At 46.9% G+C, this 14,941-nt stretch overlaps 1 protein-coding gene across 1 annotated transcript in view; it reads left to right on the top strand.

The window, feature by feature from the left end:
• The first annotated feature begins 236 nt into the window (after positions 1–236).
• Positions 237–14,941, top strand: part of LOC142767195 (uncharacterized) — a 31,528-nt gene continuing 16,823 nt past the window's right edge. The window contains exons 1-4 of the mRNA XM_075868422.1: positions 237–614; positions 8,319–8,538; positions 11,461–11,623; positions 13,182–13,294. Coding sequence (XP_075724537.1) covers positions 8,378–8,538; positions 11,461–11,623; positions 13,182–13,294 — 437 coding nt within the window. The 5' untranslated portion in view covers positions 237–614; positions 8,319–8,377. The remainder of the gene's footprint in view (positions 615–8,318; positions 8,539–11,460; positions 11,624–13,181; positions 13,295–14,941) is intronic.

Below are 14,941 nucleotides of genomic sequence, written 5' to 3' on the forward strand. Positions count from 1 at the left end.
AAAGATATTCTATCTCACCAATGAAATAACGAGAAAAGGTTGTATTCACTTAATAAAATATTGCTTCAATGCGTGCTCCTGAAACATCGTTTCAGTTTATAAGTGCAACTCTAGGCCTTCGAAGAAGGATTACGCGCTTTAATAGCTATTATAAGCCGTGGCACTCTGTTTATCGAATGTGAAAAAGTGAGAGTTATAAAAAGTTCCTTTCCCAGATACCGGCATCATGGACGAGGTGGACGAGGCAGAGGAGCCTCCTGCGGTCACTGACCTGGACCTGGAAGATGACAGTGAGCTAACTGCGATTGTTCCTGCAGTCAGGACTCGGGTGGCACCGATTACAACTAGGAGGCGCGCAGTTTCGTCGACAACAGCCGCGACTACGCAGACGCTACCGACGACCACGTCTACTACAGAAGCGACCACGACTACTTCGACTACTACGATTACTTCGACTACTACGACTACTTCGACCACGACGACTACTTCGACTACGACGACAACTTCTACGACGAAGACGAGTACTGTACGCACAACCACAGAGCCATCTACGTCTAAAGCGGCGACTAGCGTCGAAACCACGACCCCTCTACCGTCCACAGAAACACCCAAGAGTGAGTACATTGTACAATGTACATTGTACATTGTACATTGAAAATTGTTTATTTGTTTCAAGTTTTCCCCGCGAGACGCGCGGGCTGAAGGCTCAGTATATATACTCCGGCGATATTTGGGTGTTGTTGTGAGTACTGCATCACTTCAAATTACTGATGCAGTCAGGATAAAGGGCAAGGGGGACGTAGGAGTTGATAAACTTCTTTAGATTTTTCAATTTTGCATGTTTATTTTCAAACAAACGCACAAAACTAAGGCATGACCATAAGGTAAATGCATCAATCCCCTTTATTGAAAAAAATGTGCCTACTCTTCTGGTTGATATAATATACATTTCATCAGATTTACTACAGCTGCTTTGTTTCACGTCCTATATTGTGCCAAATTCTATATATACGGTAAATGTATTGTTACGGGTAACTTATTTAATAAATTAAATACGATGCACCGTGCTCGGCGAACAAGATGGCGACAGTTCATCAACAACCAGCCACCAACGTCGTCTTTCTTTTTCTTGCAGACAGGCTGTGCCAGCTGTATCGTATCATAACCCCCCGGCGGTAGAAGCACCGCCTCGGTGCTTAAGCTACTCGGATGCGGTAGAAGGAGGGTGATAAGGCTTGAGTCGAGCTATGTGCACGATGTCACTCGAAGGTGACGATGATGACGTAAAATCGGCTGGAACGATCTCGCATGTAACGTCAGTCACCTGGCGAACGACGCGGTATGGTCCAGTGTAGCGTGACAGCAGTTTTTCAGAAAGCCCTACACGCCAAGTGGGGGACCAGAGAAGGACAAGGGAACCCGGTGAAAAGTGCACGTTTCGATGATGGGAATCGCAGAGCTGTCTTTGGTGCTCCTGTGAAGCCTGCAGGCGGCTGCGGGCGAGTTGGCGTGCGTGGTCGGCTCGCGCGATGGCTTCGCCGGCATACTCAGTGACCGAGGGCAGCAAGGTGTGAAATGGTAGGGCGGGTTCTCGGCCGTATAGAAGATAGAATGGTGAATAGCCGGCAGTGTCGTGACGTGACGAATTATATGCGAACGTCACAAATGGCAAATGAACGTCGCAGTCCTGGTGGTCGGCCGCTACGTATTTAGAAAGCATGTCGGTTATGGTGTGGTTGAGGCGCTCCGTAAGACCGTTCGTTTGCGGATGGTACGAAGGGGCAAACTTGTGCTTGGCAGAGCAAGAGCGCAGGATTTCATCAACGACAGCTGATAGGAAGGTCCGGTCTCGGTCGGTGAGAAGTTGGCCTGGAGCTCCATGTACTAAAATAATATCATATACCAGAAAGTCCGCCACATCGGTTGCGCCACTCGTCGGAAGTGCTCGTGCGATAGCGTACCGTGTCGCATAGTCAGTGGCGACAGCGATCCATTTGTTGCCTGAGCTGGAGATCGGGAATAGGCCAAGCAGGTTGAGGCCAACTCGAAAAAAAGGTTCAATGGGAATGTCGATCGGCTGAAGGAATCCAGCAGGTAGGGAAGATGGCTTTTTGCGGCGCTGGCAGGGCCCACAAGTGGCGACGCGACGTAGCGTTGAACAGAGCGGCCAAGACCAGGCCAAAAGAAACGACGACGTACACGGTCGTATGTGCGAGAGACGCCCAAGTGGCCCGCCAAAAGAGCGTCATGAACTTGGTTGAGAACAGTCGCACGAAGGTGTGCTGCTATGACGGGGAGCAAGTCATGGCCATATGGATCGAGGTTACGGCGATACAGGATGCCGTCTTTTACCAGGAACATTTGTAGAGATGCGTCGCGAGGCATTGACTCAAGCTTGTCAATGATGGTTTGCAGGGAAGCATCCTGGCGTTGTTCGTGGCCAGGGTTGAGTAGCTGCGTCACGGACAGAAGGTCTGGAAAGGTGTCAGTATCGGCAGCCTCTTCCACAGGGTAGCGTGATGAACAATCAGCATCTTGATGTGACCGCCCTGTTTTGTAAGTTACGGTGAACGTGTATCCTTGTAATCGTAGGGACCAACGAGCGAGGCGTCCTGTGGGATCCTTGAGTGAGGCCAGCCAGCAAAGCGCGTGGTGGTCGGTGACTACCCGGAATGGACGCCCGTATAAGTATGGGCGAAACTTGGCTACTGCCCACACAAGAGCGAGACACTCACGTTCCGTGATTGAATAGTTGCGCTCAGCTGTAGATAGCAGGCGGCTTGCATATGCTATAACACGGTCATGTCCGGGTTGATGTTGCATTAGCATTGTCCCGATGCCATGCCCACTAGCGTCAGTGCGAACCTCGGTTGGAGCTGATGGATCGAAATGGGCTAAAATCGGCGATGTTGTAAGGAGCGTCGTGAGCTGGGAAAAAGATGAGGCTTGATCAGCGCCCCAGAAAAACGGGGTGTCCTTCTTCAGGAGGTTTGTGAGTGGGCGTTCAATGATGACGAAGTCCTTAACAAACCGTCGAAAGTAGGAGCACAAGCCCACAAAACTGCGAACGTCCTTTGTTGATTTCGGAACAGGAAGGTCTGTGACGGCGCGAATTTTCTCGGGATCTTGGCGGACTCCTGCGGCACCGACAATGTGGCCGAGAACGGTTATTTGACGACGAGCAAAGTGGCGTTTCGACGAGTCCAGTTGAAGTCCGGCTCGACGAAAAACTTCAAGAATCGCCTATAAACGCTTGAGATGGTAGTCGAATGTGGGCGAGAAAACGATAACGTCGTCAAAATAACATAAGCAGGTTGACCAATTAAACCCTTGGAGAAGTGAGTTCATCATTCTTTCGAATGTGGCCGGCGCATTACAGAGACCAAAGGGCATAACTTTGAAGTGATAAAGCCCATCAGGAGTGACGAATGCGGTCTTCTCACGGTCCATCTCATCCACAGCGATCTGCCCATAGCCATATCGAAGGTCGATAGTGGAAAAATACGTAGCACCGTAAAGGCAGTCTAAGGCATCGTCGATTCTAGGCAACGGATAAACAACTTTCTTCGTAATTTTGTTGAGATGCCTATAATCTACACAAAAGCGCCATGTTCCATCCTTCTTTCTGATCAGGACGACCGGAGAAGTCCAGGGGCTACAAGAGGGTTCGATTATGTCTTTTGCAAGCATCTTTTCGACTTCCTGTTGTATGACTGTGCGCTCGGACGCGGAAACACGGTATGGACGTCGGTGAATGGGACTCGCGTCACCAGTGTTGATGCGATAAGTAACAACACTCGTTTGGCTTAAAGCCGTGCTGGCGAAGTCGAAAATGTCACTATAGGACTCCAGGACGTGATGAAGGGCTTCCGCTTGATCAGGAGTGAGGTCTGATGGTACCATGTGGTCAACGTCGGTGCCCAATGAACGTGATAGAGTTGGTTCATGGTCTGAGGTGCAGGAATCATCCACTCTGAATGGTTCAACCGTATGGTCTTGTAGAGCAGTAATTTCGGCCAGGGAGATACCTTGTGGAAGAATTTGGGCAGTGAGGGCAAAATTGACAATAGGAAGGCTTGTACGGTTTTCACAATTGTCAAAATGGTGTGTGGAACAGCGACGCCATGCATAAGCATCACGGCATGGATTTGTGCCACCATGTAATCGCCATCAGGTACAGATGGTGTAGAGAAGAGGTCGATATGTGTGACACAGTTAGGCGGAAGGCGTGCGAAATCAATGCAGCAAAGGCGACTTTAGGGTGGGTTGGTCAGATCAGAAAGTACAGGCATTTTAAGGTCAAGACAGCCGGCTGAACAATCTATAAGGGCCGAGTGAGCGGTTAGAAAATCCATGCTTAGAATCACTTCATTAGGGCAATTTTCTATAACGGTGAAAAGAACAGCAGTGCTTCTATCGGCGATAGTCACACGGGCAGAGCACATGCCAATAATCGCGGCAGTTCTCCCGTCGGTGAGTCGAACGGCTCGGTTCAAGGCGGGTCTGACAACTTTCTTTAGGCGGTGACGAAGAGCAGCCCTCATTATGGGCACATGCGCGCCGGTATCGATCAACGCGCGCACAGGTACATTGTCTAAAGTAACGTTCAACAGATTCCGGGTGGTCGGTAATGTTACACGAGGATTTCTTGCAGAGGTCGTCGTCAATGCCGCTTCACTTCCAGAAGCTGCACTGCCTCGTGTTCCGGTCGGGGGCGCTGCGAATAGGTCGGAGAGGCCGGACGGTGTTGTGGGGGCGAACGAGATTGACGGCGAGCAGGGGATGGTGAGCGGGCGTAGCGAGGTCTCGTCAGAGGTGTGGCAGAATCAGCGGATGTGGTCGGCATAGGGAAATCAAAATCAAATGTTGAGGACGACTGGTGGTCAGAAGTGGCCTGAGTAGGCGGCCCATAGCGTGCCAGCGGAGCCCAGTGATTGCGGCAGTGGCGAGCAATATGACCGACACGTCGGCAGTTGAAGCATATGGGCTTGTCGTCCAGTGTACGCCATTCGGACAAACTGCGCTGTCGAGAGTAGTTAGAACCAAATCGAGGAGCGGAGGGACGACGATAAAAAGGCTCGGCAGAGTAGACTGGTTGAATGGGGTGTAGGCCGACGTTCGATAATTCTTGACGAACGACGGCTTGTATCAGTGAGATAGTGGTCGGTGAAGGATCAGGCGTTGGAAATGGAGTAGCTACTGGTTGGGCTGCCTCGACCTCACGACGAATGATGCGGGTGAGGTTGTCACATCGGAGAACTGGGCGGACGGAGTCATCACAAGAGGAAGTAGCAGCTATGTTCGGCAGGCGCGTGATGCCGTGGATGACGCGGCGGGCTTTAGCCTGTTCTAGACGGCGGACATCTGTCAGGATCGTGTCGGTGCTCGTGACATTATTAAAAACCAGCAGGTTGAAGGCATCGTCAGCAATCCCTTTGAGGACGTGATTAACTTTTTCTTCTTCTGACATGCGCTGGTCGACCTTGGTACAAAGCGCCAAGACGTCAAGATTGTATGAGACGTACGATTCAGTAGACGTCTGGGCGCGAGTGGCGATAGTCTTCTTGGCAGCGAGCTGACGACCAGATGAATCGCCGAAAAGATCATGGATCTTTGATTTGCAAAGATCCCAGCTTGTGATTTCGGCTCCGTTGGTTTCGAACCATGTCTACGGCGTGCCGTCGAGGTAGAACACAACATTTGCGAGCATGAGCATGAGATCCCAGCGGTGGGTAGCACTGACTCGCTCGTACCGGTGCAGCCAGGAGTCAACGTCGATGGTGCCGTCAACGGAGAAAGTTACAGGATCCCGCAGGGGTGGCAGGGTGACGTAGGTTGTCGACTCGGATCGAGAGACTGGTGGTGATGAGGCACTGGCAGTTGAAGTAGCCGAAGAATCCCCGGTGTTTCAATCGCTGTGTGTCTCCATCGAGGTACGGGAGCCGTCCACCTCCATCAATAATGTTACAGGTAACTTATTTAATAAATTAAATACGATGCACTGTGCTCGGCGAACAAGATGGCGACAGTTCATCAACAACCAGCCACCAACGCCGTCTTTCTCTTTCTTGCAGACAGGCTGTGCCGGCTGTTGCGTATCAATATAAAGGGTTTTGAGGGCGCCTTTTTTTTCTGACGCGATTATACACCACAGGCGTCGCTAGGAGCACGCGTTGTGGAGAGAAATGCGTTCTTTAAAACGCGCCATCTGCCAGGCACTCGCGAGTGTTTGTTGAGGTGAAATGGAGTTTTAGTTGATCCCTCTCAAGTTTCTAAGCAGCACTTGCGCAATGCCGCTAATGAGTGGACAACGGTACGATTAGACCTAGACTTCTGTGTTCGCAGAACAACACCTCACCATATGACAATAAACAACTACGAGATAATTACCCAACCCTTTGACAGCCCCAGGTTAGCGAGAAGCGGCAGTTTCCTTTTCGAAAACGTGAAATGCGTTCTCAGAAGACACAATACTGGGACACTAAGGGCCGTTTGAAAAGTTTACACGTTTGTCCTCAAAATACCTCCTTGAATCCGCATATTGTAGAACAATCGAGTCGCGGAAATGCCGATGGCGAATGTGTCTCTATGCTCAAAACCTATGCTCTAAAGACTTTTGAACATTATATAAATATCTACAATAATAGTATATTTGAAAACATTTGTCAATAGTCTTTACGAAACATGCACATCGAAAACACATTCATATTTATTCATAAAGTTCAGTACAAAATGTACGAAACTCATTGTACATCCAGAACATTTTATGTGATTGAGACAATTTAGTCCAGACATGATGGCCTGCAAGAAAAAAAAAACATTCAGAAAACACAACGAAATATACATCGAATTGATGGCTAAAGGTCCGTGTACCTGCTATCAGAGTATCGTTCAGAATGAAATTATTAATAAAGGCACTTTGGTTGCTCAGCCTCCAGCGTTAAGTCGACTCAGTGAATTTTAGCAACTGCGTAGTGCTATATTCAATGGCCCACTTGCCATTTTGCCAAGCTCTCTGTGAGACACGTGTTTCTACCATTACGTGGTAAATGTGTTACTAGTACTTAATGTGTTTATAGTTAATAATAACTTGCTTTCAGAAAATTATTATCTTACAATCATTTGCTTTGTTTGCGGTTTTACGCACGGAAATTCCTCGAAGAACTTCGGAATAGTGCAACACACATCGCATTTGCCTAAATAACCATCATTTAAAAGATGAGAATGTAGCCTGCGAACTGCATATTCGCCTTTTTGAAACGTTACATTCAGGCACCTAGAATTTCACAGAATCACGCTAGCCAGTTCGTATCAAGATGTATTCTATTATAAAGCTTTAGTCAAGCATCTACTGCAAATAAAAGATAGATACAAACAACCGCGCTAGATTATCAAGAATACAAAGTAAAAGAAAGAAGTGCTGCCCCCAACCTTCTTTGTCAACCGGAGTGGTGAAATAGGCTCATCAGAACTGTCTACTTGCGATTAGGTTGTAGCCCATGCTTGCTCCCATTACCAATTTGTAGACTATACAATTATAGAGTGGGCGATTTTCAATGAACGAAAGAGGGCTAAAGAAAGTCCAACCATATTAAAGGCTATCCTTTGGCCGATGGAGTACTCTCTGTAAGGTAAGTTTTGCACGGTGGTACATTGTACCCCGAAACGATTTGTTGAATTGGAGAGTCAGCTGCTCTATGCATTCACCATTAGACGAATAGAAAGCAAAAGCCGACTGCCTTCGATAATAATGTCATTGCAAGCATTGTGCCCATCCCGTGCTTCCGCACATAGCACCCAGAGATGTGAAACTATAACGTTATTATGTGACGTCATAATCACATCAGATCCACAAAAATTTCGTTCCCCCTTGACTTCACGACAGCTTTGTATGGTGCCTTCCTGATGTGACGTCATCGTTACAGCATCATCACGAAGAATTTCAGTAAAAACTCGTCTGATTATTTAGAAAATTATCGGTGCTTTACAGTTGGCTCGTTTTTCATAGAATGCCTTGCAAACAACTCGTCGAAAATGAAAAGACTATGCAGGCACTCAAGTTTCCACCCTAAACCAAGTATACTTTGAGCCATTAAGTACTCGGTCAACTAATGCGGCAAAAGAATCACCCTATTTGAGGCATATCAGTACTAGCTATTGTTTTCATTGACCACTACAAGGGACTAAACTAGCGATATTTGCTTCTAAATATACCCCTTGTTATATTCTGTCTGTGACTGAAGTAATGGAATTGAGTTCCTACGGAGGAACTGAGGACTTTTTTTCCTTACACTTTATCTGACTGCAAACTTACGCAGAAGACATCTGGGTAGGACTGCTCTGCACAATCGGCACCAAACTCACGGATCCACAAATAATGCCTGGGGATGGCGTCTGCGATTACCTAATCTATGATTCAGTCTACAAGAAAGGGCCCGCGCCATTTGACCCGCACGGCATGGATGCCAGTTTGAACATCTTCCTGAACGGCGGCTCGCAAATGACCAAAACCAAGTTGGGCATTTCATTCGCGTACAAGTAAGTAATTTTTCTTCAATCGGTGCCTCAATTTTGGCGCTAGCATGAATTGCGAATAGCGCTTTAGGGCCAGTATTCTTGCTCATCTGTAGACTATCACCTTGATCATGTGGGCGTCATCATATTGGGCTGTTAGTTTTTTTTTTCATGCTGCGGTGTGAACTAATATTGCCATGAAACACCGCATGCACGAACCCCACTGTTTTCACTCATACGCGTCTACCGTAACGTTGTTCGTTTAGTTGGTAAATATTGTTACGCTGAAGCAGCAACGTGTGAAGGGAGGAAGAGGAGAACGAAGTGGTCTGTTTGGAAGCAGCTCGGTGTCGGCGGCATGCTACCCTTCGCCATTCGTTCTTCAATAAACACGCCCCATCGTAACAATTTTGGTGGAGGTGCTGCGTATAATAATGGCGCACCTGACGGACGGCGACTCATCGAACGCTGATGTGCGATACGCGGAGCTTCCGCCGAAGCCGACGACTTGCTGGTCTGCCACTTGCGATGGCGTCTCACGACAACAATGATAACGAGCAACCTGCTTCCCCCGTTCCGCAGCAGCCGTGCATCCAGCCTCCGTCCTTCGCTGGACAAGCTGGAGAAGATGTCGACTCGTGGCTCAGCTCCTACCAACGGGCGAGTCGGTTTAATGCCTGTGATGCCACCGGCCAGCTCAATAACGTGGGACTCTTCCTCAAAGGAACAGCATCTGTATGGTTTGAAAACCACGAAGAAAGCCTGATGACGTGGCGGAAGTTCGTCGATGAAACCAAGTTTTGCTTCGGAAATCCCGCAGCGAAGAAGAAGCGTGCCGAGCAAACTCTCATGCAACGATCGCAAGTCCCCGGGGAAATATGCACGACTTATATCGAGGAGGTGCTCAAGTTGTGCAGGACACTGGACCCCTGGTTGACAGAAGAGAACAAGGTTGGTCATCTTCCAAAGGGGATCGTGGAGGACGTTCACCGATTCCTCATCGCAAAAGAAAGTTTGGAGCGCGTAAGTGACGTTATGAAGCACTGGCGTACATTTTAGGCGCTGAAAGCGCGGTGAAATACACCAAAGTTCGGCCCAACATCACTAAGTCGCCAGTGTCGACGTGCATCCAACCCCATCGGATCTGGCGTCCATGATTCCCCAAGTAGTGCGCGAAGAGCTCGACCTACGCGAGGCGGCTTGTCGGCCGGCACCTAATGTCCGAGAACCCTTTTTCCCACGCGGCAAAACGCATAGGTTAACAGACCAACACGACCGCACTGAAACCCCTTCGTGAAATAGATATCATGTGGCGAGATCACGCTTAAAATGTAGTAGTAACTACTTGCTTAAATCAGGCCTTTAAATGTTGAAATCCGGGTTGAACTATACGAAACGTATAAAATGATGTAATTAACAGAGAGAACCAAGAAGTAGCCCTATAACTAACATTATAAGTCACTAAAAACACTTTGGACACACGTGACTTTTTCCTACACAACCCAGGAGAAGGCATCATTTCCTATAAAGCACGCGATTGCACCTGCCTCCAGCGCTTGTTGGGTGTGTTCGCTACAACTGAAAGAGGAAACAACCTGGCGCAACTCACTGTATACGACATATATCTCAGCTGCCATAATAAAAAGGAAGGAGACAAAATGCAGAAAGGAGTCACGTGCAATCGTAGATGGATTTTACGAATCTGTTTAAGAAGAGTCTACTCCTGCCGGGAAATCATACAAGTATACTCCAAACACTCAAACTACATACCCGTGTTTCGTTAAGTGGAGTAGTGCGAACTCAGAAGCGGCAGACGCTGGGCTCCCGTGTCCTACACTTCCTCAGGTTTCACAGCAGCCGGGCCGCGTCTAGCCCCGCCGCGGTGGTCCAGTGTCTAAGGTACTCGGCTGCTGATCCGCCGGTCGGGGGATGGAATCCCGGCTGTGGCGGCGGTGGCATTTCCGATGGAGGCGGTAAAGATGGAGGCGGTAAACATTTGGGTAAAGTTAAGAAACCCCAGGTGGTCAAAATTTCCGGAGCCCTCCACTACGGCGTCTCTCATAATCATATGGTGGTTTTAGTACGTTAAATCCCACCTATCAATCAATCAATCGAGCTGCGTTTAGCGTAGGATTTATAACTTCACCAACAGCTGCAAAAAATATCCTCCTTGAATTTGTTGCGCATCTTATGTATTTAAGTAGGAGCGCGTGCTCCTGCAGTGTTAAACTATTCCTCAGCTTTCCTTTTAAAATGATATCACAGGCTGTTATGCCCTGCCGAAATTATGAAAATGACTCTACTAGTATAAAAATCATTAAACTCCAAGGAACGCTTCGTTCTCGCTCTGAAAATCACTCAGCAGAATTCTAACTGCTGCGGCAATCCTCAATCGCATTTTTGCTACCTGTTCAAGTAAAAATCCTGGAACTTTTCTGAGGGCCCCTGATCACATAGTTTATTGATATTGAGAACAAAGACATTGTCGTAACTTACGGCTAACAGCACGAATCTCACAGTCTCTCGTACTTTGGCAGAGCGTCCTGCCACTGCTTGATTAGTCATGTTGTGGTGTCTACGCATTTTTAGCTGACGCAATGTTTCGCCTTTTATTTGGAAATCTTCATCCGCATGCTAAGAGATTCCGCATGGTCTGTCTGTGTGTTCTGTCCATTTTTCCCATGTTAGCGCGTTAGAAAAACTTCATTGGCCAATTATTGTTCTCGGGGAAGTCAACATTTTTTTAGCAGTTGTAGGAAGAAACACACCAAGTTATGCAGTCGCCACTGTGAATGACACTGCGATAATCTTCACACGGATAATGCACTGAACTAAATTAAGGTCAGTAGCAGAGGCATAGTTGGATTTACGAAAGTACTACAAGGACACTAGCATAGCGGCATTCAGAAGTGCTCTTAACATGACAATCCTTGTATGTACCCGCAGGTACAGACAAAACGTGATGTCCGAGCTTACCACAACCAACGGAACTGTCGCTGTGGTGGTTAAATACTTTCTTGACAGACATATATGTAACTTTGGCATACTGGACGTTCCGACGAATAGCGTAGATAAATCATCCGTAGAAGAAATGTTGGAGATTCTAAAGGTGAGTGTGCCCAAAAGCATATCGTTCTTTTCAAGTCTTCAGCTTACCAGCTGAAAATGCATGCAAATTAAAAAAAATGAATGTTTATTGTAATGCCACCTTATCATACTTGAAGTGACTGGTTCGTTTACCAAAACTCAAGTTAAAGTGCACTGTACAAGAGTACGTAGGTAAATCGAGAAACTGAGACTCAGATCTAGCTGATTGCGGGTGTGAGTGAGTTCGGGTAGGTAATATTTTGGTGAATTCGAGTTTGGGTGAGCCCGGTTAGAAAAACATTTGGTGAGACTGAGTAGCATCTTGTCGAGTTTGAGCTCAGGTGAGTCCAATTAGCAAAACATTTCTTCAGTCTGAGTCCTATTGAGCCCTGAGAGGAAACTATTTTCTTAGAGAGCCCCGCCGCGGTGGTCTTGTGGCTAAGGTACATGGCTGCCTACCCGCAGGTTGTGGGATCCAATCCCAGCTGCAGCGGCTGGATTTTCGATGGAGGCGGAAATGTTGTACGCCCGCGTACTCAGATTAGGGCGCACGTTAAACAACCCCAGGTGGTCAAAATTTCTGGAGCCCTCCACTACGGCGTCTCTCGTAATCATATGGTGGTTTTGGGACCTTAAACTCCACATATCAATAAAATATAATTTTACTGAGCCTGAGGGACCTCTTCTGTGTTTGTGGGGGCCAATTTATGGAAAGAGTACTTCGCCTGTCGTGTTAGAAAAAAAAGTTGTGTCGTTAATTCAGTAAAAATTTGTAGCATGCGTTCCAACAATTCGGTATACTGTCTGGCCGCATTCATCCTCCTTAATTTGCCGAACCCTATTACGATCCATCTAACACCGTGTAGTTCTTCGAATGGCTCAGCTAGGCTTGCCCCACTAAATCAGGTTCTAGCGTTAAACATGTAAAGTTAACGTTTTGAGGAAAGGAAAATGCTAGGCTTGTCTCACTAAATCATGTTCTAGCGTTAAATAATGTAAAGTTAACGTTTTGAGGAAAGGAAACTGGTAGGTGTAGTCGAAAGGGGCAAGTAGAAAGCAGAGTGTATCAGGGGACAAACGGGTCTTAAGCCATCATAGTCGAAATCACGAAGAAGAAATTTTCATAGACAGGGCACGTAGCGCGGAGGCAAGACAACCGCTGATCATTAAGGCTAACTGAAGGGATTTTAAGAGATGTTAAAGAAACCCAGGTGGTCTAAATTTCTTGAGCCCTCCACTATGGCGTCTCTTATAATCATATGGTGGTTTCGGGACATTAAACTGCACATATCTATCAATCAATGAATTGTAAGAGAAGGTTAATGGGTCAAGCGGACAGAGAAATTTAGGCGGGGAGATGAAATTAGGAAGTTTGCTGGGATGAAGTGGCAGAAGCAAGAACAGGATCGAATTGACTGGCAGAAAGCAGGTCAGGTCTTTGTCCGGCAGTGAGCAAAGACAAGCTGATGATGGTGATGATAATGATGATTATGTCTGCATCAAAGAAACCTTCCCATTTCTTGTTAATTAGTGGTAATTTTTGGTGCATCTATTACAGCAATGAATATAATTTTTTACAGGTGCTCCACGACCTTACGATAAGTAAACGAACAATTCACAGACGATGTTTGACAATTTTTGCCAGTTCTCCGACAAGCCCAAACTCCGACAAAATCTACGTTGGTGCATTTTTGTAAGTTTCGTGATATACTGGATTCATTTTAAAGTACCAAAATCATGAAGATGTGAAGAGTTCTGACCAATTCGCAGAAACAGTCCATAAAAAGGAAAACAGGTAACTGGCGATGGTTGGCTAAAACTTAAGAATAAAAGTTATGTGCGCCCACTGCCCCTGGTGTCCCACTGCAAGAAAACTTGCATAAAGGTGCCACCCAACTGCGTTTGTTTATTTTTGAGACATCGTACACCTTCGGCATATTTCATGTAGGTCATTTTATCGTACAGAAACATATGATGTAACCAGTTACGCCGAATTTTTAATTCTTAGTATGCGCGCTATTTAGATTGGGTGCAAAATAAGAGTACGTAAAGGGTGAACGCGAACTGCCTAGCCCTATTCTCTTGAAGAAAAGGATGGCAGGCGTGTCGCAGTTTGGTGGGCGCATGTGGTGCTTACTCTCAGGTTGTAAGCGACTCGACTTGAGCTGAAGTACGAAAGTTTGAGAGACGGCGATAAACACAATTGTCAATGTTACCAAAAAATTGCCCGTGAACATAATTTTTCATCGTATTTGTAAGCGGGAGCAAGTGCTTTAAGAACGTTGCAGCTTTGCCACAAAGGCGAAGCAATGTACGTGATGGCAACAAATTGGAAAGTCACGCGCAGAATGGCAAGCAGATCCAAACACGCCCCACGTTTTTCACGCCCAAATAACGCATGAGACGTATTCACAGGTGTAGATGAACACGAGTAAGCGTCTCACTTATTACGTCACTGTGCGCGAAAATCCCGCACTTTTCGCAAACGGAGAATGTGCAACGATTGCAGTGACTTTTGCTCGCTCGTTAACTGCAACAAAATCATTTGCGTGAAAGCCAAAGGCCAGCCAAGACGTACAATCCTCTACCCACAACGATATAAGGGCGTGTGACTGAGATTCCAGGGACTTTACGTCCACCGCCTCCTCTCCGCGAGGCAAAGTACGCGTGGAAGTTAAAAGCATGCGCCACCATGTCGTGACGATGTGGCTACGCATTCAATGCACGATCTTGCTGGTAATGCTGAAAACATGATAGTCCCCCCCTCCCCCCGGAACGCCCGTCACCAGCGGTACGTGGTAGATATAAATAGCTTGCATTTGGACCGTTGAAGAACGCGGTTCTCCGGGGCTCAGTGATTACCGCCTAGCACTCCCGTGTCAGACGCCCCCAAGTTCGATTCCGCGCGCCGAGGTCTTTTTCTTAATTTTTTTCTTTCTTGTGTTTTTGTATATACATATACTGAAGGCGATGGCCACAGCCACGCTGGCAGGCACAATCCAGCCGAGAGTGTTCATATGATAACTATCATGATAAAAACTAGTTAGGGCACACACACGTACAGCACTCAATGTCTTTCTTGCGCTCTAATTAGCATTTTGAAGGAATGTTTTTATAGAAGTGTTTATTGATAACGATTGCAAAAAAGGTCACTGAAGACAAGCAAAGACATGAGACTTCAGTGATTGCCACGTGGTTTGAGAAAGGTAGTGTACCTGAAAAGTAAAAATATGGCATGTATGCAGTTTTTGAAACGATCCTCTATTGCTTAAACCTATAGTATCACCTGTGTTGAATTTTCGCTATCTATCTATCTATCTATCTATCTATCTATCTATCT

The sequence above is a fragment of the Rhipicephalus microplus genome, chromosome 7 (genome assembly GCF_043290135.1).
Source record: "Rhipicephalus microplus isolate Deutch F79 chromosome 7, USDA_Rmic, whole genome shotgun sequence".
NCBI classification, from domain to species: domain Eukaryota; kingdom Metazoa; phylum Arthropoda; class Arachnida; order Ixodida; family Ixodidae; genus Rhipicephalus; species Rhipicephalus microplus.